This window comes from Lasiosphaeria miniovina (assembly GCF_030549165.1).
Source record: "Lasiosphaeria miniovina strain SMH2392-1A chromosome Unknown B0T26scaffold_7, whole genome shotgun sequence".
NCBI lineage: Eukaryota > Fungi > Ascomycota > Sordariomycetes > Sordariales > Lasiosphaeriaceae > Lasiosphaeria > Lasiosphaeria miniovina.
Genome location: NW_026848226.1, coordinates 2,680,791 through 2,703,442, shown reverse-complemented (window position 1 = coordinate 2,703,442; position 22,652 = coordinate 2,680,791). Strand labels below are relative to the sequence as shown.

The 22,652-nt window shown below is 54.4% G+C and overlaps 4 protein-coding genes across 4 annotated transcripts; 3 read left to right on the top strand and 1 right to left on the bottom strand.

Moving 5' to 3' along the window:
* Positions 1–1,727: 1,727 nt before the first annotated feature.
* Positions 1,728–4,978, top strand: B0T26DRAFT_656396 (telomere repeat binding factor-domain-containing protein; the record flags this gene model as incomplete). The annotated part of the gene is made up of 3 exons (XM_060438706.1): positions 1,728–3,057; positions 3,108–3,635; positions 3,687–4,978. The coding sequence occupies 3 exons, from the start codon at positions 1,728–1,730 to the stop codon at positions 4,976–4,978; spliced, it is 3,150 nt and encodes a 1,049-aa protein (XP_060291768.1).
* Positions 4,979–6,367: 1,389 nt separating this feature from the next.
* On the bottom strand, positions 6,368–8,472 carry B0T26DRAFT_727589 (calcineurin-like phosphoesterase). Its single transcript, XM_060442862.1, has 3 exons — positions 7,536–8,472; positions 7,003–7,432; positions 6,368–6,928 (listed from the first exon to the last, which is right to left on the bottom strand). The coding sequence occupies exons 1-3, from the start codon at positions 8,096–8,098 to the stop codon at positions 6,737–6,739; spliced, it is 1,185 nt and encodes a 394-aa protein (XP_060291767.1). The 5' UTR covers positions 8,099–8,472; the 3' UTR covers positions 6,368–6,736.
* A 412-nt stretch (positions 8,473–8,884) lies between these two features.
* On the top strand, positions 8,885–10,927 carry B0T26DRAFT_756148 (Smg-4/UPF3 family-domain-containing protein; the record flags this gene model as incomplete). Its single annotated transcript, XM_060446054.1, has 2 exons — positions 8,885–9,123; positions 9,184–10,927. The coding sequence occupies 2 exons, from the start codon at positions 8,885–8,887 to the stop codon at positions 10,925–10,927; spliced, it is 1,983 nt and encodes a 660-aa protein (XP_060291766.1).
* Positions 10,928–21,143: 10,216 nt separating this feature from the next.
* Positions 21,144–22,477, top strand: B0T26DRAFT_680324 (uncharacterized protein; the record flags this gene model as incomplete). The annotated part of the gene is made up of 7 exons (XM_060440480.1): positions 21,144–21,342; positions 21,373–21,625; positions 21,778–21,815; positions 21,874–21,985; positions 22,030–22,264; positions 22,345–22,407; positions 22,460–22,477. The coding sequence occupies 7 exons, from the start codon at positions 21,144–21,146 to the stop codon at positions 22,475–22,477; spliced, it is 918 nt and encodes a 305-aa protein (XP_060291765.1).
* Positions 22,478–22,652: the final 175 nt, after the last annotated feature.

The following is a 22,652-nucleotide window of genomic DNA, read 5'->3' as shown; positions in this document are numbered from 1 at the left end:
ACAGTAATAGTACCTATTGTGGTAAAAGCCGGGTCGGAGCAGCCCTAGGCGAGCCTGTATTATTCACCAAAACATACTTGCCTCCTTTTCCACTAATTGCCGGTTTAGCTCAACTCTCTGGCCATCGGGCGAGCGGCGACGAAGAATCCCGCGGGGAACTTGAGTGCGCTCTCCACTCCACCGACGAGTTTGGGGATGGGGATGGGGATGGTGGACGTCATATCAAGATCACTACCCCACATTGCGGGCTTCGAGGTTTGGCGCGGCGTGACTCGGCGCCACTTCAGCTGTTTTGCGAGACGACCAACTGCTGCCAAGACTTAAGAATGCTCCAAGTTTTATCACTAGCATTGTCGTGCTCGGCGGTGGAGGTCTCGAGCCGTTGTGTTTGAGAATTGATGCAACTTTCTCGGGTTGAGATAGAGCGAGTGCCAGATTGCAATCTGATACGTACAGAGGAACGGAGTACTCCGTACAGATACCCCCGGAAGTCTAGGCTGCGCCAGCGCCGCACATCGTCGGTAGGCTCCACATTTCCTCCGCTTCGCTCAGCCCTAACCCAGCAGGGAGAACTAGTAGGCAACCTAGGCGCTCTCAGACGTTCCTTCTCCCCGAATGTGACGCATTGCCAAGTGGCTGCGAAGATGGAAGGTGCAGCGTGAGGGCCAGCGGAACTTGAAGCTGTTTGAGGGGCCGAATTGGAGAAATCGAACCACTTGCTGGATGCGCCTTGCAATGCGACGGAGAGAGTTGTGAGAGAGCCCATGTCCAATTGAATGAACCCATAGAGTTTGAGGTACAGCCGAGTATAATTGTCAGTGTCGGCTCCCGTTATGTCGCAAATCCACGATACGAAATATTGGATTACAACATGATAAGAGCCAACACCCCCATATCCTACCTCCCGGCCTTATACGCAGCTGCGTAGGTACCTTCTATATGGATAAGCATACAAGAAATATCAAAATTCACACGATGGAGAGCTCAAGTGCTGCATGGTTATGCTACCAGGCCTTAATCACTGTCAAAATGGCGGACAGCGAACTGAACGGGTTCGCTATTGTCGGGCTGCCTGCATGCATCCAATGTTCGTTAACATCAGGCCGAAACTGTGCTTCAGTTCTATGGAGACAACCTGCGGCTATTGCATAGTTAATTGGTGGTTCCCTATTGTCAAGTCTTGTATAAACCGAGGTTCCGATGAAAAGATTAAGTGTATATATTTTTACAGAAGCAGAGAAGAAGTCAAAATGAGAACTTTTTTAGTTTCAGTGTTGGCGCAAAATTTTCGCTCTTTGCCATTTAATTCTTGGGGACTGTGTATCGGGAAAGTTGGGGCAAGAAATAAGGGCAACTTTTCGCATCGGGCGTCAGAAAATTTCTCCGACATCCCGGTACCCATCCTACCGCGCTCGACCGCCGCGACATCGCGTACCCACGTTAATCACGCCCACGACCCTCGAGGGCCGTGGAAGCGAAGCCAGCAAGCAGAAGGAATCAGGAAACAGAAAAGTCGAAGCGAAGAAACGACGAGCACCACCGACCATCCCAGCGACGCGTCGGCACCTCGACCCTCCGGCTCTTTGTAGCTAAGCTAATTGCCCGCAGTCTCCAGGGGGGGTAGTTCGCCTCGCCGCCTCAACCTAACGAGGTGTCAACTTGGAACCTTCCGACCTTGTCAATTTCCAACTAGATGGGCAATGCAGGAGTTTCTGAATTGACACAAGATGGACGACGCAAACTCCTCTCTCGAGGCGGACCTCTTCGCCGCCTTGGCCGCAGCGGATCCAAGGCCAGAAACTAGCAGCCAAAACCACACCGCGAAGGGCATCGAGCCTTCCCAAAACCAGACTGCTCAACTCTCCGACCCCGCTGCCCAAGACGCTCCGCCAGCAGCGGCCCAAGACCATGCGGCAGTGGCCCATGGTGGCCTGCCAACCACCCAGAACTATCTTTCACTAACTCAAGACTATCTATTGGGGCTCCAGGATCTCCAACCTGCACCTCAAGATCATGCGCTGATAACCCAAGACGCCCAAGATCTTGCAACGGCCCAGGATACTCCGGCCGCCTACGATACCCCCGTTACGCAGGCCCCTGTTTATGTTCCTCTCCCAGCTCCCCAAGAGCCCGCCAGAGCGCCCTCCCCAAAGCGCTCCCGAAGCCCAGAGCTGCCCGACGAGAGCAGTGCAAAGCGGCTGAAGACAGAACAGATTGACGGGGGCGGAGGGCACGGCACAATGTCTGCCGACTTGGCAGCAATGCTCAGTGATGCGCTGGCTTCTTTCGATGCCCATCCCCAGCCCGGGCCTGCGAACATGGACACGGATCTGAATGGCGCCCATGAGACTACGGAACCTCCGGCCCCGGCTCCCGACTCGGCACTGGCGGCCCTCGACGCGACTTCGACGGAGAAAGTGACTCGGATCATGAAGGTCGCCACAAATTCGACGTACGTGATGCGATCAATGAGTCTTCCCGTTTTGGGCAATGTTGCAGTCCAGATATTGCTAAGGCTCTCGCTTCAGTCTCGAGCCGAGATCGAGTCGCTATTGGCCGACCCCGAATCCGAGTTTCGCAAGGCCTACGACATACTGAAAAACATGTTTGGCCTGGCGAGAAAGATGTTCTCCGACTATCCTCTACTCTTCCCTGACGAGCTCGACATTGGCGATTCCGAAGACCGTGAGACGATCCGCATGTCGAATCTGGCCACGGCGGCCGCAGGGCTCTTGGTCGATATGGACTTGACCTTGGAAGAGGTGCACGACTCAGTGCTTTCGATATTCATCCCCGAGGACGGAGAGTACAGGGAGAATTTGACCGACTTCTTCGTCAACCTCAAGACAAGAGTCTTTCTGGATGCGACAGGAGCAGTAGATGAAGCCCCGAACATGCCGGGATTATTGGATAAGCTATTCCCTTCCAACTTTGATGAGCTTCTCAAGCAGCGCAGTGGCGATCAGATTCTGAACGGCGACGAAGAGCGCCTTGTGGATCTAGTCAGGTCGCAAAGAGACCTTGTGTTTGGAGCTATGGACGACGAGTCCGCTAAACGTCTGTCATCCTCTGACCTCCTGAGATGCGCCTTGACTGACCCAGCTTAGTGTTCTTGGAAAGCCAGTTCTCTTCTGAGAAGCTGGCCGAGAGTCTTAGTATCTTCTTACGAGACCACGTCCCCATTGTCGTAGAATATGCCGAAAGGTATGGTGTTAACATCCCATTAAGCGACGAGGGCGCAGGGGCCAGCCAAATCTCAGTCGAGAATCATGATCAAATAGAGCACGACAATTTGGCAGCTCTCATCCAGTCTGTCAGCCAAGATTTCACACATGAACATGTCGCCGAGGACATGCATACTAGTACACACCACGAACAGCACGACCACGACTCCACAGAGGACATGGAAAACTACAACCTCAGAGCACTGCTTGAGCACTCACTCTCTAGCCATGGCATCGAGCCCATAAGTGACTCAAACAATACCGGCGCTCACGAAACAACGGAAGGTTTCGACGCCAAGGACTTGGCATCCCTCATAAGTGAGAAGCTGAATGATAACCTCGAGGCATGTCACGGTCTCCCGGATGTTTCGGCGTTGAACTACTCTACCAACGACCGTGAAAACAGTCACGGTAGGTTGCATCCGTCTAGCGACATGACTCAAGGCTCACTGTCATTACCAGACATAAATCCTCAGTATTTGGCTCAGCTGAATGCGGCCAACTCGTCGCCATACCAGCCCTTTGCACAAAGCCCTGCCGTACCTCACGTAGAAGCCACCTCAGACCGTCTTCCCCCCAACCAGTCATCGCCAACCTCTGTCTTATATGAGAGAGCTCGCCAAGCCGCGGTTGCGAAGTCGTCCAATACCGCAAGAAGAGAAGGTCTCCATTCGACTAGGCGGCCATGGACTCCTGAAGAAGAGAAGGCTCTCATGGCTGGCTTAGACACGGTTAAAGGACCGCATTGGAGCCAGATCCTCTCTCTGTTTGGGCAGGCAGGCACTATATCGGACATTTTGAAGGATCGCACGCAAGTTCAACTCAAAGACAAGGCTCGAAACCTAAAGCTGTTCTTCCTCAAAACGAATTCGGAGATGCCTTACTACCTGCAGAGTGTCACTGGGGAACTGAAAACACGTGCACCCAGCCAGGCCGCCCGGAAGGAAGCTGAGGAAAAGGCACGCATGAACTTGGAGGATGACCAAAAACGAATTCAAGGCATAATGACACTAGCAGGTGGGCTACACAGCAACCATCGACCTGTCATGAGCAGCCCCTTGGCAGCTTCGTCGCCAAATCGCGGGAGTCCCATGTCTCAAGCGTTACAAGGAGGCAGTCCAAGCACAGGTGCCAACTCTGCTCAGGCCCCAGGAACAACGGCCTCTACATTCCCTCATCTTCAAAACTCACCCTTAGTGAAGACTGAGCCGGCGGAACACCATTCTACACAACAGGTAAATAAGCTGCCTCAAATACAGCCTGCACCAGCGCCACCTCAGCAGACGCCGATCGCTTTCAAGCCACAGCCGCCAATTCAGCAACAACCTCAAAAGCAGCTGCAGCCTCAGCATCAGCATCAACAGCAACACCCAACCCAGTTGGAGCACCAACGGCAACAGCAGCAGCAGCAGCAACGACAACAGCAGCAGCAGCTACATCAACAGCAGCAATATCAACAAACTCCGCAGCAGCAGCAGCAGCAGGCACAACCCCACCAGAATAACTCTCCGCCCTCTTTTCCGACACAGCCGCAGTCCCAGGCCCACAATTTGGGCCTCCCACAAGCTTCTCCAGATATGGGTGAGAACCATAATCAGACTTATGGTCTTCCACCTTTACCGCCCAACCCCCACTCCACGCCCGACCAGGTTCAGGATACCAAATTATTCGAGACGCTACAGGCCGCCATAGCTGCATCAGTCAACGATAACCACGTTCCCGTGGCTGCAATGTCGGAAGCCTCGGTAAATTAGCAATTCGATGGTGAAGATACGACCAGTCGTCTCTCGCAAGGACGCAAGGGACCAGCCTCGCTTGCTTTTGATGACGAAGAGCATTCCGTGTTATGACGATAGTATCTTTACAACATATTGAAATATTTCGGCGAATTTGTTGTCTGATTATGGAGGCAGGTGGGTCAGCAAGGACTGGCCCCGCTCGAACACGCAGGGCTCAAAGTTGGTATTAAAGCTATAGACGTGGTTTGATTTTGGTTTAAAAGCCATACCAGCGTTCGGTTGCAAACTAACACTGTTATTACCACGGAGGTGGGGGGATAGAAGGGATCGGAGCGAACTTAATCAAGCCAGAATGGCTTATTTCTTTGTCTGGTATATGTATGCATACATCTCGGCCACGGCCCTCCTTTGCATCTGACGGAGGGTTGCTACTCCTCTCTGGCTTGGAATGGCCTGGCCGGGGGGTAAAGGTTAAAAGGCAGGGTGGGCAATAGCATGGAAGGTAAACGGGGGGGGGGACGAGAACGGAGGCTGCTTGCGCTTTACACATCGCTGAGATACCAATTGGGACGATGGCGCTGGGAAGTCTTTTTTTGGCTTTTGTTTTCCGTCAAACGGGGAATGTCTTTCTTTTTGGAATTGTCTTCACAACCATAGTGTCTCTATCGTGGGAAGGGAGGCCCGCTTACCTTGCCCTCTATTTAGGAGTAGGACTAGAACTGCCTAGGTAAGGTAGTATGCGGACGAATTTGAGCGCCTTAAGTAAATCACCCCAGAAGACAGCCAAGGCTTTGTTTCTATGAAGCCCTATACTGCGGTATACAAGGTAACCAATTCTCTTTTCTTCTATCTTTTTTTCTTCTTCTGTTTTTGCTTCTGGAGGGGTGATGTAACCGACTAAAATCTCCCGTGTTACCGAGACGGGGGTATCAGAAGCCGGTAGTGAACCGCAGCGCAGGCATGGATGGATAGTATGCGAGGTGATACGAATGAATACATTGGGGTGGGGAAAGAAAACGAAAAGAATAAAAAGACTGTATGCTCTCATGCTGCACCTCTGTTCCTTCCCGCTGGTGGCGCTGCTGGTGTTGAAGTCACGCAAAAAAAAAAGCACAGGGACAAAAGCGCAAACCAACCCACAATAGCAACAAAGGAGAAAGGAGGGAGAAACAAAAAAAAAAGAAGATGGATGATAATGCAAATCAACAGAAGCCCCTGCACCTGCCTGCCTTCTCCCACCTTTCACCTCCCTCTCCGTCAATACCCGATCCCGCCACTCCTCCTCTACTGCCGCCGCCCATCCCCCAATGTATAAATAACAATACCCTTGTCTCAACGCCACTCAGTATGACAAGAAAAACAAAAACAAAAATCAGTCTTTTCTATGGATAAAAAAGACATGGACCCCCCCCCCCCCCCCCTGAAAAAAAGATAGATGCACCCAAAATCCAGGAAAGGAAAAAGAAACAAACATATTCACAAAAAAGCAGAGGTTTCGGGGATGGGGCCGTCAAGGGGGTAAAAGTATCATTAAACCACCCCCCCTGCCTCCCCTCTTTCCCATCTCCCCTTCCAACCTTCCCATTCCCATTCCCATTCCCATTCCCACTCCTCAACGGTGTCCGCGCGCCTTTATGCGTGCGTTTGAACCTTGCTGTGATAAACCCTGCAAGGACATGAAAAATATTATATCTACAGAAACGAAAGAAAACAAAGGCAAGCCGTTCTTCCATTTCCACCCTACCCCCGCCTTAGACTAGGTGGCTGCGCATCTCAGAGGAAATAATCACCCGGGCCCCGGCGATTAGCCGGGACATGCCGCTGGTCCTCTGGGACGGCCGCGAATATGCTAAACTTTGTTTTCAAGTCTCTGTCGACCGTCATGATGGACGCCACGTTGCCGCACCTGTAGCAGTAGTTGGGGGCAGACCAGACGGTCACGACCGACTTTTCCGGGAAGTGAAACTGCACGTTGCGAGTCAGATCAAGGTGAACAAGTGGGGTTGCTCTGCTGGCACAACATCGGACGCAAAACAAACCTTGTAGCCCTCGTTGACGAGCTGATGCGCACGCGCAATGGTGGTCAGGCCGTTGACGTGGTTGAACTCGGTGGCGACCTTGTCGCCGAACAGCCAGCCGGCGCCGCGGGGGCTGACGGCCCACGTGTCGATGTCCTCGGGGTCGCTCCAGACCAGGTCGCAGAAGGCGCCCTCGTGGGGGATCTCCTGGGCGCGGGCCACGACGCGGATCTGGTCGATGGTGCGGATCTCGGGGCTGAGGCCGCCGTGCACGCACAGCACGGTGCCGTCGACGATGGCGGCCAGCACGAGGAAGTCGAAGACCTGGCAGCACGCCTTCCACACCGAGGCGTTGCCGTACTTTTGCTGGCACTCCTCATAGAAGCCGTAGACCTGCGTGATCTGCCGCGACTCGTGGTTGCCGCGCACCAGCACAATCCGGTCCGGGTATCTAGATACGGGCCGAACAAAGCAGCGTGTCAGCAAGCCCCCCTAGGGTGTGGTGTGGTGTGCGCAGGATGTATAGCTGCCAAGAGTTAAAATCTCTATCTCACTTTGCTTTCAGACACATTAGCAGCGTGAATGTTTCCAAGCTGAAGTAGCCGCGGTCGACGAAATCGCCCAGAAAGACGAAGCGCGTGTCTGCGGACTGCGAGGTGGCCGTGGTGGCGGGTGTGGGGTCGGAGGTGTCCATCGAGTCCCCCTCGATGATGGTCTCGTCGTCGTCGACGACGCCAGAACTCGGGGCGTCGGCGTTTCTTATCCTCTTCCGGAGCTGTGGGTTCGTGATCTCGGTGGGGGGCTCGATGTCGTCGGGGGTGATGACGGTGGTGGCCGTCTTGGGGGGCTGGACGTCCGTGTCGCCGGGCATGCCGCCAGCGACGCGGAACAGCTCGAGCAGGTCGTAGAACTGGCCGTGGATGTCGCCGCAGATTGTGACGGGGGTGACGACGGGCTGGATGTTGGACTCCTCCATCAGCACCTCCTTGACCGTCTCGCAGAGCTGCTTCATGACGGGCTCGGGTAGATAATGGCACTGCTTGGCCTCCTCCAGCCATTCGTCCAGGCCGGCGCCAGGCCGGAGCCTCGCGGGGCCGGGTTTTGGTATGCTGGACATGTTGCGTGCGGCGGCGTTTGGCAGTCGCACCCAAGTGGAGGTATCGAATTACCCAGCCAAGTTGTGGAAGCTGGATGGATCGGGCAGTCGAGTCGTAGTATTAGGTTGAATGCGCGCGGGCGGGGTTTTTTCTAGCAAACAATTCAAGCAATGGGCGTTCGCATTAACGTGTATCGCCGTGTTCGGGTCGATCGGCTCGCTGGTGTTAAGTGAGGGGGGAGGGCGTGGATCGGGCTCGATGTTGGCTGGCAGGAGAGGGTCTTTGCTCTTCAGCTAGTCCAGAGGTTAGAAAGTGAACCTGTCTGTCTCCCGAGATTTACGCGCCCGCCATCCTGCCCTGCGGGCCTAGGGATTGGGGAGGGGCGCTCGCTGACGTGGGCCCGTGCGCTAAAAAGGCCGGCCTTGAGCTCCCCTGTGAAGGTTGCAGCTAGTGACATCTTTACCGTCCAGTGGGCAATTGTAGTTCAACTTTAAACTCCCCGCGCGCAATGCTTCTGAGATGATAACCGAGCTTTGGGATGGGGTTTAGAGGAAAGCTCTTCCTCAAAGCAAGACAGCCTGGAACCAGATTACCAACGACTTTGACATTGGCGGTAAAGGCGTCCAACTGCCGCTACCTATCTATCGGGCAGCTCGTGTGATCGGTATTCGTACGCTATCCGTACAGGGCACCGTATGCCACGGCGGCGCCCCGCTTCAGGAAAAGGAAGCCATCGCAGCTCTGGCGACACGGCAACCATAGCCAGCTCCTCCACGCCAATTTGCAGCAATCCGGCCGGGCCTGCCATGTCTGCCCCACAGGTCTTGTTGCGCAAGGCGAATGGCGTCACTGGCGGCCAGACGTCCAATGATGCGCCCAAGGCCTCCAAGCCGAAAGCCCTTCCCGAGGGCGAGAAGATGGTCATCCGCCGGCTCCCCCCGGGTCTGACGGAGGACGAGTTTGTCTCCATCCTCGGCGACGACTGGAAAGTTGGCAGCGGGAAAGTCGACTGGATGTCCTACGAGCTAGGCAAGACATCCCAGCAGTAGGTCGCCATCGTCAACGAGTATCTCGAATGTGTGAGTGCTAACCCACTGCCCTGCAGCCCGTCCAAGCCTTCGCGGCCGTCGCGAGCCTATCTCCACGTCACTAGGAGAGACGAGCTGCTTGCCCTCTCCCAGGCTGTGCAGATGGCTGTCTGGGAAGATGCCAAAGAAACCTACGGGGACCCGGCCCTCGTCGGCCCGCCTGCCCTAGAGTTCTCTATCTACAAAAAGGTCCCCGGCGACAAGAAGCGCTCGGATAGCCGCCAGGGAACAATCGACCAGGAACCTGAGTTTATGGCTTTCCTCGAGAGCCTCGCCAACCCCTCGGCCAACAAGGCAAGCGAAGGGGACCAAGCCGCCGAGGATGCTGCCAAGGCCGACAAAGCAAACACGACGCCCCTGGTCGAATATCTCCGCGAAAAGAAGGCTGCAAAGATCAAGGAGGCTGCAGCCGCCAAGAGCGCCAGGCACTCGCGACAAGACTCTCAAAATGCCAAAGGCAAGGCCGCCGCCGGTAGCTCTGACGAACCTAAGAAGAAGGGCAAGGAGTCAAAGTCCGAGAAGCCCTCGGAGAAGGCAAGGGAGTCGGTCAAGATCCTGACCAAGAAGGCTGCCGCCGAATCCGCTGCCGAGGCGGCAAAGGCTATTGCCAACCAGATACAAGCCAGTTCTCAGGCTGGCTCGCAGACTGGAGCATCTGATGCCCCCTCCAAGAGTCGACGAGCTGGCATTGCGGCTGCGGCGCGGATTCTACAGCGTGACTTGGGCCTCAGTCCGGGAAATGCACATAGGAAGGCTCGCCAGGAAGCGGCCAAAGCAGAGGCAGATGGAAAAGCTGCTCCAGCCAAAGAAGCCGCAAAAGAGCCCGCGCCTGTTGTCCCAGAACCCGCATCTCCTTCGACCCCTGTCGATCCTCCGGCGTCATCCAGCCCGTCCAAGGCCCCAGCATCTACCTCATCAGGGCGGAGTCGGAATAGGAAACGCGGCGCAGGTGATGACGCTGCCAGAGCTAAGGGAGATGGCAGAGGCGATGGCAGAGGAGAAAAGACTGCTGAGCCCTCACAACTACCGCCAAAACCGCCCGTCATTCTGCTGAAGAAAGATGCGCCTCTGCCCGCATCACTCCTGTCCCCATCCTCGTCGGCACCATCAAAGTCTGGCGCGCCGCCTCCACCTACCCCCACGGCGGCAACAAGCACGCCTGCGGGGCCCAAGACCACACCTTCGAAACAAGGTGCTGCTAAGAAGACCGGTGCCTCTGCAGGTCCCAGCCCAGGAGCCACGCGCGCATTTGTCAAGCATGCCAACCAATCCCAGGGCGTCACTGAGCCTCTTCTTAAGGAGGTCTTGAAAAAGTTTGGTGTTGTAAAGTCTGTGGAGCTGTTTGATAAGAAGAAGGGCTTCGGCTACGTCGATTTTGCCGACCATGATGCCCTCGTCAAAGCCATGAACTCGAGCCCCGTGGAAGTTGCACAAGCCTCTGTTCAGATCCTGGAGCGGAAGGACATGGGCAAGAAGGCGTCCGGCGGCAGCGCAAAGACTGCTACCGCGTCTGCGTCTGCTGCTGCGCCTGCCGAACACAGCACCCCAGCGCCCTCAGCTCAAACGCCAGCCCCGGCCCCAGCTTCCAGTTCCGGGCCTTCGACGGAGAAACCCAGCGGTACGCACGAGAAGAGGGGCGGCCGCCGGCGGGGTGGCCGGGGGCGAGACAAGGAGTCTAGTGGGAAGGGTGGGGACGGCGCTGGCGGTGGTGGTGATGGCGGCGGCGGCGGCGGCGGTTCGGCACCAGCTGCCACTGCGTAGATCTCCTATTAAAGAGAACCAAAAAGAAAAGAAAAAGGAGAGAAAAAGAAGAAAAAGACGAGGGACCTCGGTCAAGTATAGATATCGCATGACCCGAGGCAGAGGCGATGTATTTGAGCACGAATCCCTAGATAAGCGAACCGCTACGGCGAGGAAGAGCGTTGGGGATTTATACCATTTCGAGGAACACTAGGAGGATATTATGGCAATAAGTTAGATATTCACTTCACAGAGCGCGAGCACATCACCCCCAGAGAGCCAGGCAGACACTGTGCGGGTGGTGCTGCTCATAGCAATTCCCGCATTGGCTCACCTGGCATTATTGGTAGGCACTTTATGTGTGCACATCAAAAAGTGTATATTTCTATCTCCGTTCCAGCTACCGGGCCGCTGTGTTTGCCATTCGTTCTTTGTTTACGGGTTGCTGGCCGCTTTGCTTCCTGCCTTATGAATTTTCGATGCCAATTTCACAATGCAACACGTCCGTTCCTATTCCTTTCCGACTGCGGCTGCTCGCGCGCCACCTCATCCCTATCCACGGGGTATATGTAGATAGACTAGCCTCCTTGCTACAGTCCAATCCCTGAATGTTTGTTACCGGAGACTTTCAAGACAAGATACGACCTAGGCCCCGGCACCTTACGGTTCGCCCTTAAAGGGGTTTTTATTTTCGCCGAGGAAGACGATACCTTGGCTATTGGAAACCCCTATTATACAGCCCCCGAAGCCACAGCTGTCTCCATCCTGCGAATGAATGCCCTGGTTACCTTACAAAGTCTCTTCTAGGCTGAGTGTATTTCCCAAAAATTTCCCGGTTCTCTTCCGAGTACCGCACCAACAATCATCTGGGAGGGATTAGACTGTACAGGTCACGAAAGGGTAGCATCAGTTAGGGGTGAAACCCAGCCGCCCGTGCAATCAACCATGCAATCAATGACAAGATGTGATGAGCTGAGCAAGAAGAGAGCTGCTTCCCACCCATCTATTCGGTGAAGGCAAAACGGTATGTACCTAGTTTACAGGAATCTATCTCTAAGACTTCGGATAGACCAGACTGGCGCCCTCCAGCATGCCATGCTTCTTTCGGATTCCGTTTCGGCGAAGCTAGTCTGTATGCCGGTGTGCCCCTTCTAAGTACACCATTTCGGCGCGGGCTGGCTGGCTTGCAAGAGGAGTGAGTGAGCGATCTCCGCTTCATGGCACGAGGCGGTGAGTCGTTCGCCTACGGTATCTGCTACCTAGTGTTTCGGGCTTGTTGCTATCCTGTCTTGGTCCTGTCGTGGGTAACTGCCGGCGGTGAGATGGCATGGCATATCTAGGTAGGTCTGCAGTAGTAGGTATCATGGGATGCCGAGACAGAGACCGAAATCGAGACTGGCCACTCCAGAAGGGTTGGCAGTGTTGCGTAATAGGAACTGGGAATTCGGCCGTGACAGCAAGAATGCGGGCGATGAGACGGAATAGTCGTAGATGCCAGCCATCCAGTCCGTAAGTCCATGGCCAAGCCACAATATCTAGACAGTACCCTCTGTTGAGCTACACGGGCAGGTATCTATCTTCAAGGTTAAACCGACGCTTTGCTTGATACTTCACTCCAAATAGCTTCCCGAGGATCACATACGGCGGACGCAGAAATAACACCATTATTCGCTAACTCAACAACAAACAAACAGGCAGACAGACAGGCAATATACCCAGCAAAACCAGAACAGGACAGCCCAGCCAACCAGCCAACGAGCAGCAGGGCGGATGAAGAAACCAGGCAGGCAGTCTCTTGGCGACATACCTACACACAGTAACCGTGAAAAGCAAGATCAACAGCACCTGAAACCCTGTCTTGGATTCACCATACCAGCAGCCTCTATATATATCTCGGCTATCACCAGATGCAGCTACAGCACGGCACAGCACAGACTTGTCGGCTATCACCAGATCAAGTAACCCAGCCCGGTGATCGATCGATCGACCCAGAGAAGACAAAGGAAGGCCAAACAAGCTACGGCACAGCACAACACGGCATATCTATCACACAGCATAGCACAGCACAACATGTCGCACCGCACCGACACCAACACCGACACCGCACCGACACCACACCGACACCGCACCGCACCGCACCGCACCGACACCACACCGGCACCGCACCGCACCGCACCGCACCGCACCGACACCGCACGCCATGCTAGATGAACGATGGCAAGACACGACCATCTAGATACACGACTTCACTCACCCACCATCCTAGGTAGTAACACAGCGAGGCAGGCACAGACAAACGAGCATGGTAGGTGGTCTGTCGAAAAAACGAATATTGATTTTGATGTAACCGTCCATCTATAAATAATATTCAACCCATCCATCCACTCGGGCTCGCTCGCATAGCTGCTATCCAGCAGAGCGGCGGCGTATTTCCACTCATCCCATCCCATCGTCCCATCGTCCCATCTAAACATTGGAGACCCCCCTCACCATACAAATCATCAAAAAACCATGATACATGTCAACCAACCCAAACCAAACCCCTCTTGACAACTTCATCAAAATGAGTTGAAACATAATAACAACAATACACGAGACAGACGAGAAGGGAAAAAAACGCTGAGGTTTGCACGAAGGCGAGTTTCTTATCAATGACAAGAAAACAAAAAACCCCACCCCCCGGCCGTCCATCCATCCATCCCATATAGGTTATGGAGGAAACGTAAGAATACGCAAGCTGTGGGCTGCCGTTACCGTCACTCCCAATAAGCAAAAGAATTAAGAGAGAAAAAAAAAGTCTATGCCTTCATCCCATTACCCAGTCCGGATCCTATCCAGGTCGGCCCCATCTCTTCTATTGGTGATGATATGTTGAACTCGCCCCCCTCCCTAGATTTTTCTTTTCACAGCCTTTCCCAAGAGTAATGAAATGGAAAATGGTGGTATCCTCCTCCCCCCCTAAAACGATGTGCTAGTTTGCAAGGTCGAAGCCCCCAAAAGAGACAATTATGAACCAACAATGATGCCAATTCCTTTCCAAATGCAATGCCGGGTATTTGTTTGTGAGTTTGTTGTTGGTTGATTGCTGTTGTACAAGAAATAAATAAACGAACAAGAAAATGGGGGTATATATCTATCTAGAGAAGAAAAAGGGAAAAAAAATTGAAAACAGGAACTGATGTTGTGATGCGTGCTGTGTAATGTGTCATGTCTTAGGCCGGCCGGGTTTGCTGTGTCTTCCTGCAAGTTGAAGAAGGCGGGTGGGGTGTGTTGTGGTGGTGCGGGAACTGCGGGGTGTTCACGGCAGCAGGACAGCAAGGTGACGCAAACAAAACGCCCGTCCGCCCGCCCGCCTTCCCGACTCGGCAGCTTGGCCTTGACCTGGCCAATCGGTTTTCGGGGTAGGGATGGCCACAAAACCAAGCCCAACCGCCGCCGTGGTTAGCGGGGCCGCGACGCACGGGTTGAGCGGGAGGCCTAGCGTGCAGCAAAGGGTCCTCCAGAAATTCGACCAGGGGGCGGCGGGAGCGCACACCCCAGCACCAACAGGACGGAAAAGGTAATCTCTTTTTTTGGGTCTCGGTTCTTTTTGCGGCGGCCTCCATTCCGCCCAGGGTTCCTCTTAGCTGGGACAATGCGACGTCGCCCAGGATGACAAGAGGTTTGCAGTGGGGCAGGAATGAGGAAGGGAAGAGATTTTTTTGTCGAAAATGTCCGGAAAATGCCAACACAATGGGCAGCCCTATCGTGCAGGCCCCAGCCTAATCGGGCTTTTGGCATATATTTTTTTGTCGTGTGTGCGACTGTGGATTGGTGTCAGATATGCAGGTTCGGAGCGAACCTAACCTGGCGCTTTTGGTCGCAGATCGTCTCAACACCGCATCAAGCGCCTCACCTCCGATCGCGTGAGGACTTCGGGATAACAAGCGGGTACGGCTTGTATGACCCGTCTTCGGCTGGGGCAAATAGTGACGGCTCATTGACGAAGACCGAAGGGTGCGCGGCCCGCGGGACGTTGCCCGTGGCAGACTCTCGGTGGTTTGAGTACTGCGGCTGCGTGAAGGGAGTTGCGCTGTTGGTGTATGAGTATTGGCTGCGCGATGGCGATTGAGGGATAGTTGCTTGGGGCCGTGGTGCACCATGTCCGAGAGGCTCGGTATAGATGCTGTTGCGCCGGCGGCCCTTGGACGAATTGCTGCTGCTCTTGGTCGCATCGCTCTCGTCGGCGCGGTTGCCGCCTTCGAATCGCCTCCGTAGCCGTTCCGTATCCAGATCTTGCTGTTCAGGTTCCTTGTCGCGCTCCTTCTCCCTGTCCGGGTTCTTGCTGCGGCGCTTGCTCTGGCTTCGCCGCATCGTCTTCTCGTCTGACGAATCTGCAGGGAGAGCGCCGCTCATGACGGGAGACGAGGTGCTCTTTCGGCGCGCTTGTTTCAATTCCCTGTTCTTCGCCTTGAGCTCGTCCATCTTCTCCTTGAGCTCCTTGACCTCTTTGTTGAGCTGCGCATTCTCGTTGACCAGCGTCTCGTTGCGGTTCTGAATAGCGCGCGACTGGGCTTCAACGTTCTTGATCTCTTTGCGTGACTCGTCGTCAATGTCCTTGATCTCCTTGCGGGCTTGGGAGAGGAGGGATTCGAGCTCAGCGGCCTTCCTCTCGAGGTCGGCGGCCCTCCTCTTGAACTTCTCTCGCCCTTCCTCGGCGCTCTTCAGCTGGTTCTGCAGCGTGTAGATGTTGGAGCTGTAGTGGCGTTCGTTGTAGTCCGTGACGATGTAGGTGCTGCGATCAGGGTGTGCTGCGCGAGTGTCGCTTCCACTGAACGAACCAACTCCCGAGTCGCTGAGGCGGTCCTCATAGGTGGGCGGGCCACCCGTCGGCGAGCTGCGAAACTTGACGCTTTTGGACATATTTGCAGCGGGCGGCGATGCGAGCCTGTAAGGCTAAAGCAGCAGAAAAATGTGTTGTGTGCTGATTTGACCAGCGAGAGGGCGAGCGCTGCACCAGTGCCCGACTGGTTATAAGAGACCCGACGAAAAAAAAAAAAGTGCGGATCGAGTCGAAGGGGTCAGAAATTGGGCGAATGGGCTCAAGTAGGGAGACCAGGGGGCCAGGGACGGCAGACGGCAGGGGCGCTGGGGGGGTAACGGGCAAGGCTACTGCTACTGGTGGTGGTGCTGGGCGAGAGATGAATGTGCTGCTGTCTCGGGTTGGGCTTCAATGAGCAAGAGCTAGCCTAACCGAGGGCGAGGTATTATAAGACGGCGTATTACCCCTTGGGCAAGATCGAATCTCGCTTGCTAGTCTCGGGACAAACTGGACCAGACAAGACGAAAAAAATCACAAATGGTGTGCAAGGTCGACAGCCAGATGGGGGAGAGAAAGAAGAAATGCCAAAATCCCAGGCTGTCTCACCGAGAAAGGCGATTATATTTAACAGATCCTCCCCGAGGCGAAGCAGAGGGCCGTTGCTGCCTTCGCGCGACGACTCGGAAGGGTACTGCGCGAAAAGCCACCCCTCCCCCTCCCCCCTCCTCCTGGCCTGGCCCCCCGGGCCTACCCAACTGCCCACACCTTCTCCGTACCCTCCTACCTTAGTTAAAGTGGAACATGGAACAGGAAGGGGAGGAGGGACGACGGGAGGGGCACTGGGGCACTGGGGCACTGGGGCAGGGAGGGAGAGGCACGGAACGAACGAGAAACAGTGGAGTGGAAGTCAAGAAGGTATCGGTACTGATTCCTCCCCGGCCGCATGCGCAATCGAGTCATAATTCTAGGCAGACCGCGCCGACGGCCGACCAGAGCCTCACGAGGAGACAAAACGGAGGTGCGCCCATGTAGGGGTACCTACCTCCTGCTCAGGTTATTACGTCGGCGCAGAGACCGCAGCAATGGAACGCAAGCAAGCCCTCCATCCTCTCTCTACTGTGCCTGCCCAGGTCAGGTCTTGCTAGGTTGTCCTTCAGAATCGGGAGACCGAGCAGTACAACAACGGGCGCGCGAAGGGGAGGGAGTGTGGGAATGAGGTCCCCTGTGCCTGGGAAACCAGACGCCAAACGGTGGCAGTGCAGCGCACCCCGCTGCAATTGAGGGCCAGCCGGACGTCTGGCTTTCACCAAGGCGTTTTGGACAAGCACCGCCAAGCCTTCCCTCCGTGTGTCGGGCTCATCATCCACCTCTCCCATGGCCTGCTTTCACCGAATTTTTTTTTGGCCTTTTGCCTGAAAATTCGGGGCAAAATTGGAATTTGGTGGGTCGCCAACCAAGGCACGAGTGGGAAAGCGGGATGTCGTCCGGCCAGCAGCGAGACCACCACCCACCCAAATCAGCCAATTGTCACCTGTTTGAGCATGTGGTTGCGCCTGCAATACGTTCAAAGCACTACGCTCTATCCGATGAGCGTTTCGTCTAGTTACTATCAGGGCCAGTGAGGCATGCGCGATCCCAAGGCAGGGGGCCCGTTATTGGCGGCGGGACGGCGAATGATCAGTCGGAGACGTGGGCGAGTTTATTCCTGGCGGCGATCGGCGTCTGTTGTTGGCACGCCGGCGCTTTGGTGCTGGCTGCCCTAGGTGAGTCACCGGAGGGGGGTCGACAGTCATGACTGAGGTGACCGTTTTCCAATTTCATGCGTTCAATGCAGGCCTTTCAGGATACATTTTTGGCTTTTTGTTTCGGATGGTCGCACCCATACCTAAGGGAGACAAGCGCCATGGCGCCTATCATGGCATATAGCTCCCTGCCCGCTAGCGGTTTTTTTCCGTTTTGCAGTCTTTCGGCGACGAGATTCTTCGAGAAGCAACCTGGCAAGGCTGAGGTCCTAAGTCGAAGGACACTACGGGAAATCGTCTCCACTTGGCGGCGGCCGCTTGTGCGAACATCAATCGACACTCCACAACCTCCACAATGCATTCACCCCACCAAGCAATCCACGCCATGGCTGAAGAATATCGTCAAGAAACACCTGAAAGCCTTGACAAAGGCTCACGGGCAGTCCATGTTGCACCGCTCCTCGTGTAATGGTTGACGTGGTTTGCGCTTACGTTTCTCGTCCCGGGTCGTCAGATGAAATCAGCAAGGCCACGAGCAGAGTTCAGCTGGTCTCATTGCACGATTTGTAATTCGCGTCTTCCGTTTCGTGGCCCTTATTTGCGAATCGCGAAGGAACTCGCGGCGCGCACCCGTTGTTGCGGCAGTGTTGTTGCCGCTGTGTCGTTGCAACAGTGGCTGATTGGCACCATTTTCTCGAATGGCGCGCAGAAGGTGCTGTTTCAATGACTCTAATTGCATCGATCGCGACGACGATGCAAGTCATAGCTTCCCTGGCCCGAGGTACATGGCATATGTGCGTTCCTCCGCCGTGCCAGCGCCGTCATGCATCAGATTTCGCCCATTCAGGTGGCTCCAAGAGAAAGGCAATGACGCATTGCCCAGTTGCACGACCAGATGGAAATTGGGGGGGGTCTTGCCAGTTGGTGCGCGGCGGAGCCAACAAACAATGAAGTTTGGAGTTCTGCCCAGCTGTGCGTATTGCATTCGCGCATCCGCGCTGTCGGGTGGAGACAGTTAGGGGACTGTATGGAAAGCTCCGTCTGGGGAAGAGCCACAGATGGGATTATGATCTTGAAAAAGATAAAAGATGTTAGAAACGGGAGTAAACGGCCCCATATGCTCGGACGCCGAGCGGCGACCCAATGGACGGCAGCGTTTTCCAGAAATTCCTAATAAAAGCTTCGCCATGTGCCGTGGCGGCCCGATTGAAACAGGCTCATGGAACGGTTCTCTGTGGCGTTTCCGATCGTTAGACCCTGGGCACATTGTTGGAAATTTGAAGTGTCGGACGGAGTGCCGAGGGAGGGTCAGGGGGGAGGGCCAGGGAGGGAAGGAACGAGACGTCGCCGCCGCACTCCATAGTTGGGGACAGGCGCGCAATTGCGTCCGCATTCGCGTGCCGGCAGCACCATTTCACGTGTGCGGAGAGGCGGACAGAGTTAGTGCTAGCCTGATGCAGAGAGCTGCCCATTCAGGCATCAGACTCGATATTGTGGCCGTTCTCTTGATAGAGCTCCTCAGCGAAAAGGTGTAAGATATCCGCTAGCGCGCAATCAACAGCAAAATTAATTGAACATTGTGCGTCTGGCTGTGTATGCTTGATAGCTAGCTGCCCTCTTCCGTTGCGTGTCCTAGTTTCGGAGGAGCCAGTCACAATGCCGCCCGGTATTCCGTTGCTGGGGGAAATCGCACTAGCAGTCCAAGTCATCTGTGGTTGAATCCGGCTGTTTCCCGGACCAACATGGAGGCACGATAGCGTCGACGAGGCACGACCTCCCCCTGGCCCTCGTCGTGCGATTCCATCGGCGACATCTCATCTCATCTCATCTCTCCTTTCTCCGATCGGACGGCGCAAATATTACGCGGGCACAGGAAAGGTGTGTATGTACAGTCCGTCAACTGCAATCAGGCCGATTGCCTCCTGAACATGGGACGGGAAGGATCAACACGATCGAGTCACTTAGCAGAGAAAAGGTGGGCACAAAACAAACCACAAATCCGAGACAAACACTACTACTATTCAACCGTATATACGCGGACAGGTATTTTGCTTCCGAGTCCGGACCGTGGGGTCGGTCATTCAGTAGGCAGTTGACTGCCATGCTGCGCAGCTGCGCAGTCCGTGGACACGGCAGCCACCAAATCAACGTGTATGTACACATACAAACCTGCCTTACGGACGGGCTTACTAAGTTACTTGGAGTTCCCCTCCCCGCATCGCATCAATGGCTTCCAATTATCTTCCGATCCCGGAAGTCCAGGCCTTTCCCGGTAGTGGAGGCGAACTCTTGGACCACACACTCACACACACACCTAGGTGGGTTGTGACGTTGCTGCCGTGGAGAACCGTACATAACACACCACGCCAGAGAGGGTTTTTTCAGTCGCTGCCTATGACTGACCCCTCTCCGGCATATCCAAACCCGGAAAGTTGGGACAACAGTGCTTTGCGAATCCTCTCGGAGAACCTAGGCCCACAATGTCGTCAATGTCGTCTACGCTGCTACCCTCATCGATGTCGCGTGATGCTACAGGACAACGCCCTCCGCCTGGCGGGACACAATGACATGGCGCCGGGACCGAAAGTCGCCTCGCCAGGCATTGCGGTAGCTACCCCGACGGAATACCTAGGTAGGCCACCTGAGGCCCGGCTGCTGCCTGTGCGACTCACCTAGGTGAGCGTATACACACACATGACATGTTTGAACAACGGTCAGCCTGCCGAGGCTCGTTTCGAGGCAGTAACTCCTCGTGTAAATGTAAATACCTAGGTAGGTTGATTGGCGAGAAGGTGGGACGGGATTTTAGATTATTAATGTTTTGAGCCGCTACGCCGCCGGACCCGATGGCCGTCTCAAAAGAGGGTGCAGCCACGTCACCCCACGAAAAGAAACAAGAATAACCCACAAGCAGCCAAGCCATCTCACTGTTTTATTCCATCAAGGTTGAGAAATTCAATTTCCAAATTAGCAGAAAATCTCTCAATTTTGTTCTCTTTCACCCGTTCAGCAGGTTTGCTGGGCGGTTTTCCCTTTCGGGTCTTTGCAACAATGCCACTAGCAGTGGCCCAGGCACTTACATAATCACTGTACGTACGCCATTCCACCGTAAATACCTTACCGCAGCTACTTGACAAGGGGCCAAGCTCGTAACTTTTCAAGGCCACTTCGTTTTAATCCTTAAATTATGTATTAGAGTATTATAAAGACCTTGTAAACCTCGTCTTATACCCTTGAAGTCGATAGCAAAAGAAGCCATAGACAGGGAATCTTACAGGGTTTTGTAAGTAGTGCATGTACTGAGCAAACTATCCGTATTTTACCGTGGAATGGTGTAAAACGAAGCAGCCACGCTAAGCCACACGAAGCCACACCTCATCGACGTTTGTCAGAGCACAGTGCTTCCAAACGACATGCCAAAAGGTCGCACTGAGAAGCCTGCGAGGTTTAAGATTGGGACGAGCAAGGCTCAAGCCGACCTCTGGGTCATCTTGCCGCCGCGGTTGAGACTTGCAAAATGCAATCGTCTTTGCGCCATTGTTTCCAGTCTCTCCTTGCAGTGATTCGGGTCTCAAAACATAGCCTCTTCTGGGGTGGGATTATTAACCACTAGCAATTTGCTTCGATGTATCAGACGTGATAAATGCTCGCGCGCTCGTGCTTTATCTAATCCATTTGCATCGGACGCAACACCATGTCCCTACTCGCTCGCTCAAATATCTCTACCGCGAAAACTTTCTTGCCAAGAACCATGTTGTCTCTGGCTCCAGGGCACGTTCTCCAAGGCACTCGTTGGGACTACCGCATCTTGGAGGGCGTAAAAGGTGATGATAGGACGCACGCATCCACCATCTTTAAAGCCTACACCAGAACACAAAAAAACTCCGCAATTGGTACGTTTGGCTGCACTATATGTCTCCAAGTTCTCAGGCTAACCTGGCCTTCTAGGGCTATCGTCAAAGCAGCTTCGCCTAACGACGAAATCGCTAAGGAGAACCTGGACCGTGGATGTCGGACCTATGGCCTTCCTGGTGTTTCTTCAGCCGCATGCTTCCGGCAACTGTACGACGTAATCGACAATAGCACCATCGCCTTGGAATGGCTGGACACCACTCTTGCACAGGCGAAATACCAACCTGGCGCAAAAACCTACGTTCTCATCGATGAGGTCCTCAGGTCAGCGTTGACCAGTTGTGAGATTCTAGACCACCAACAATACGTAAATACAGGTATAGTACCGAGTCTGTAAATGCAACCAGGAAAGTTTGGCGTCCGCTAAGTAATCTAGGCTATAAACCCGCTAATATCCTACTTTCCACACCCAAAAGTGGCCGTGTTATTGCAATAGTGGGAGACTTGGGGCTTGGTAAGTAAACCTCGAGGTACATATGACAGATGTTTTATCCCTAATACTAACATTGCAGCTTTTGCGTCCGGCGATCGTATCAATGTCCAACCATTTGCCATGCGCGCCCCTGAAGTATTTCTAGGCCAGGCCTGCACTGAGCTAGCACAAGTCTGGGTAGTTGGCGCCATGTTACTTTGCTGGATTAATCCTGCGTCCTGGGCGTGTCGGACAGTCCTCGTCCTCTCATCAACGAGTCCTGGTCAATGGCCAAGGTCAAGCGGCTCTTCCCTGACTGGAATATTCCGGCACCTGGGGAGGTGAAGGGCTACTCGCTCCAAGATGCCGTTGAGTCTGCCAGATTCTTCAGCGAAGAGATAGAAGAGCTGCAAGCAATCTTACCTTTCGAAACGGAGACCCAAAAGGTAGAGATGCTGGAGCAGCTGAGGGATCTTCTCCGCCTCATGCTGGTACCTAACCCGAAGCAAAGGCCCACTGCGTCGTCTGTGCTGGACACACACACAAACACACAATACTCACTCTATCCAAGCTCAGGAGTATAAACGCCAGGCGGAAGCAAGAAAGGCCAAAGGGTGGGACATGTTCCCAAAGAGTGCGTCTAAACAGAGAGCAAGAAGTTCTCACTAGCTAACTGCGCCCTACAGCAAGCCAATGGCAGTTGATCAGAAACAATGCAAGTCTAGACAAACAAGGCAGTAGTAGCACCTAAGCTAGGTACATACTTTCCGTAAACCACGTCTCAGAAACCCGACACCCCTGGCACATGACTGGCTACCAGTATCAATAGGGAAAAAAGAAGAGAAGGGTGGGAGGCAACACTCCATACTAAGTACCTAC

Bases quoted from the DNA above. Each gene is read 5' to 3' on its own strand.
- B0T26DRAFT_727589 (XM_060442862.1), bottom strand. From the start codon at position 8,098: ATGTCCAGCATACCAAAACCCGGCCCCGCGAGGCTCCGGCCTGGCGCC. The intron at 7,433-7,535 runs GTGAGATAGAGA...GCCCGTATCTAG, and splicing joins CTAATGTGTCTGAAAGCAAA to ATACCCGGACCGGATTGTGC. The intron at 6,929-7,002 runs GTTTGTTTTGCG...CGCAACGTGCAG, and splicing joins TCGTCAACGAGGGCTACAAG to TTTCACTTCCCGGAAAAGTC.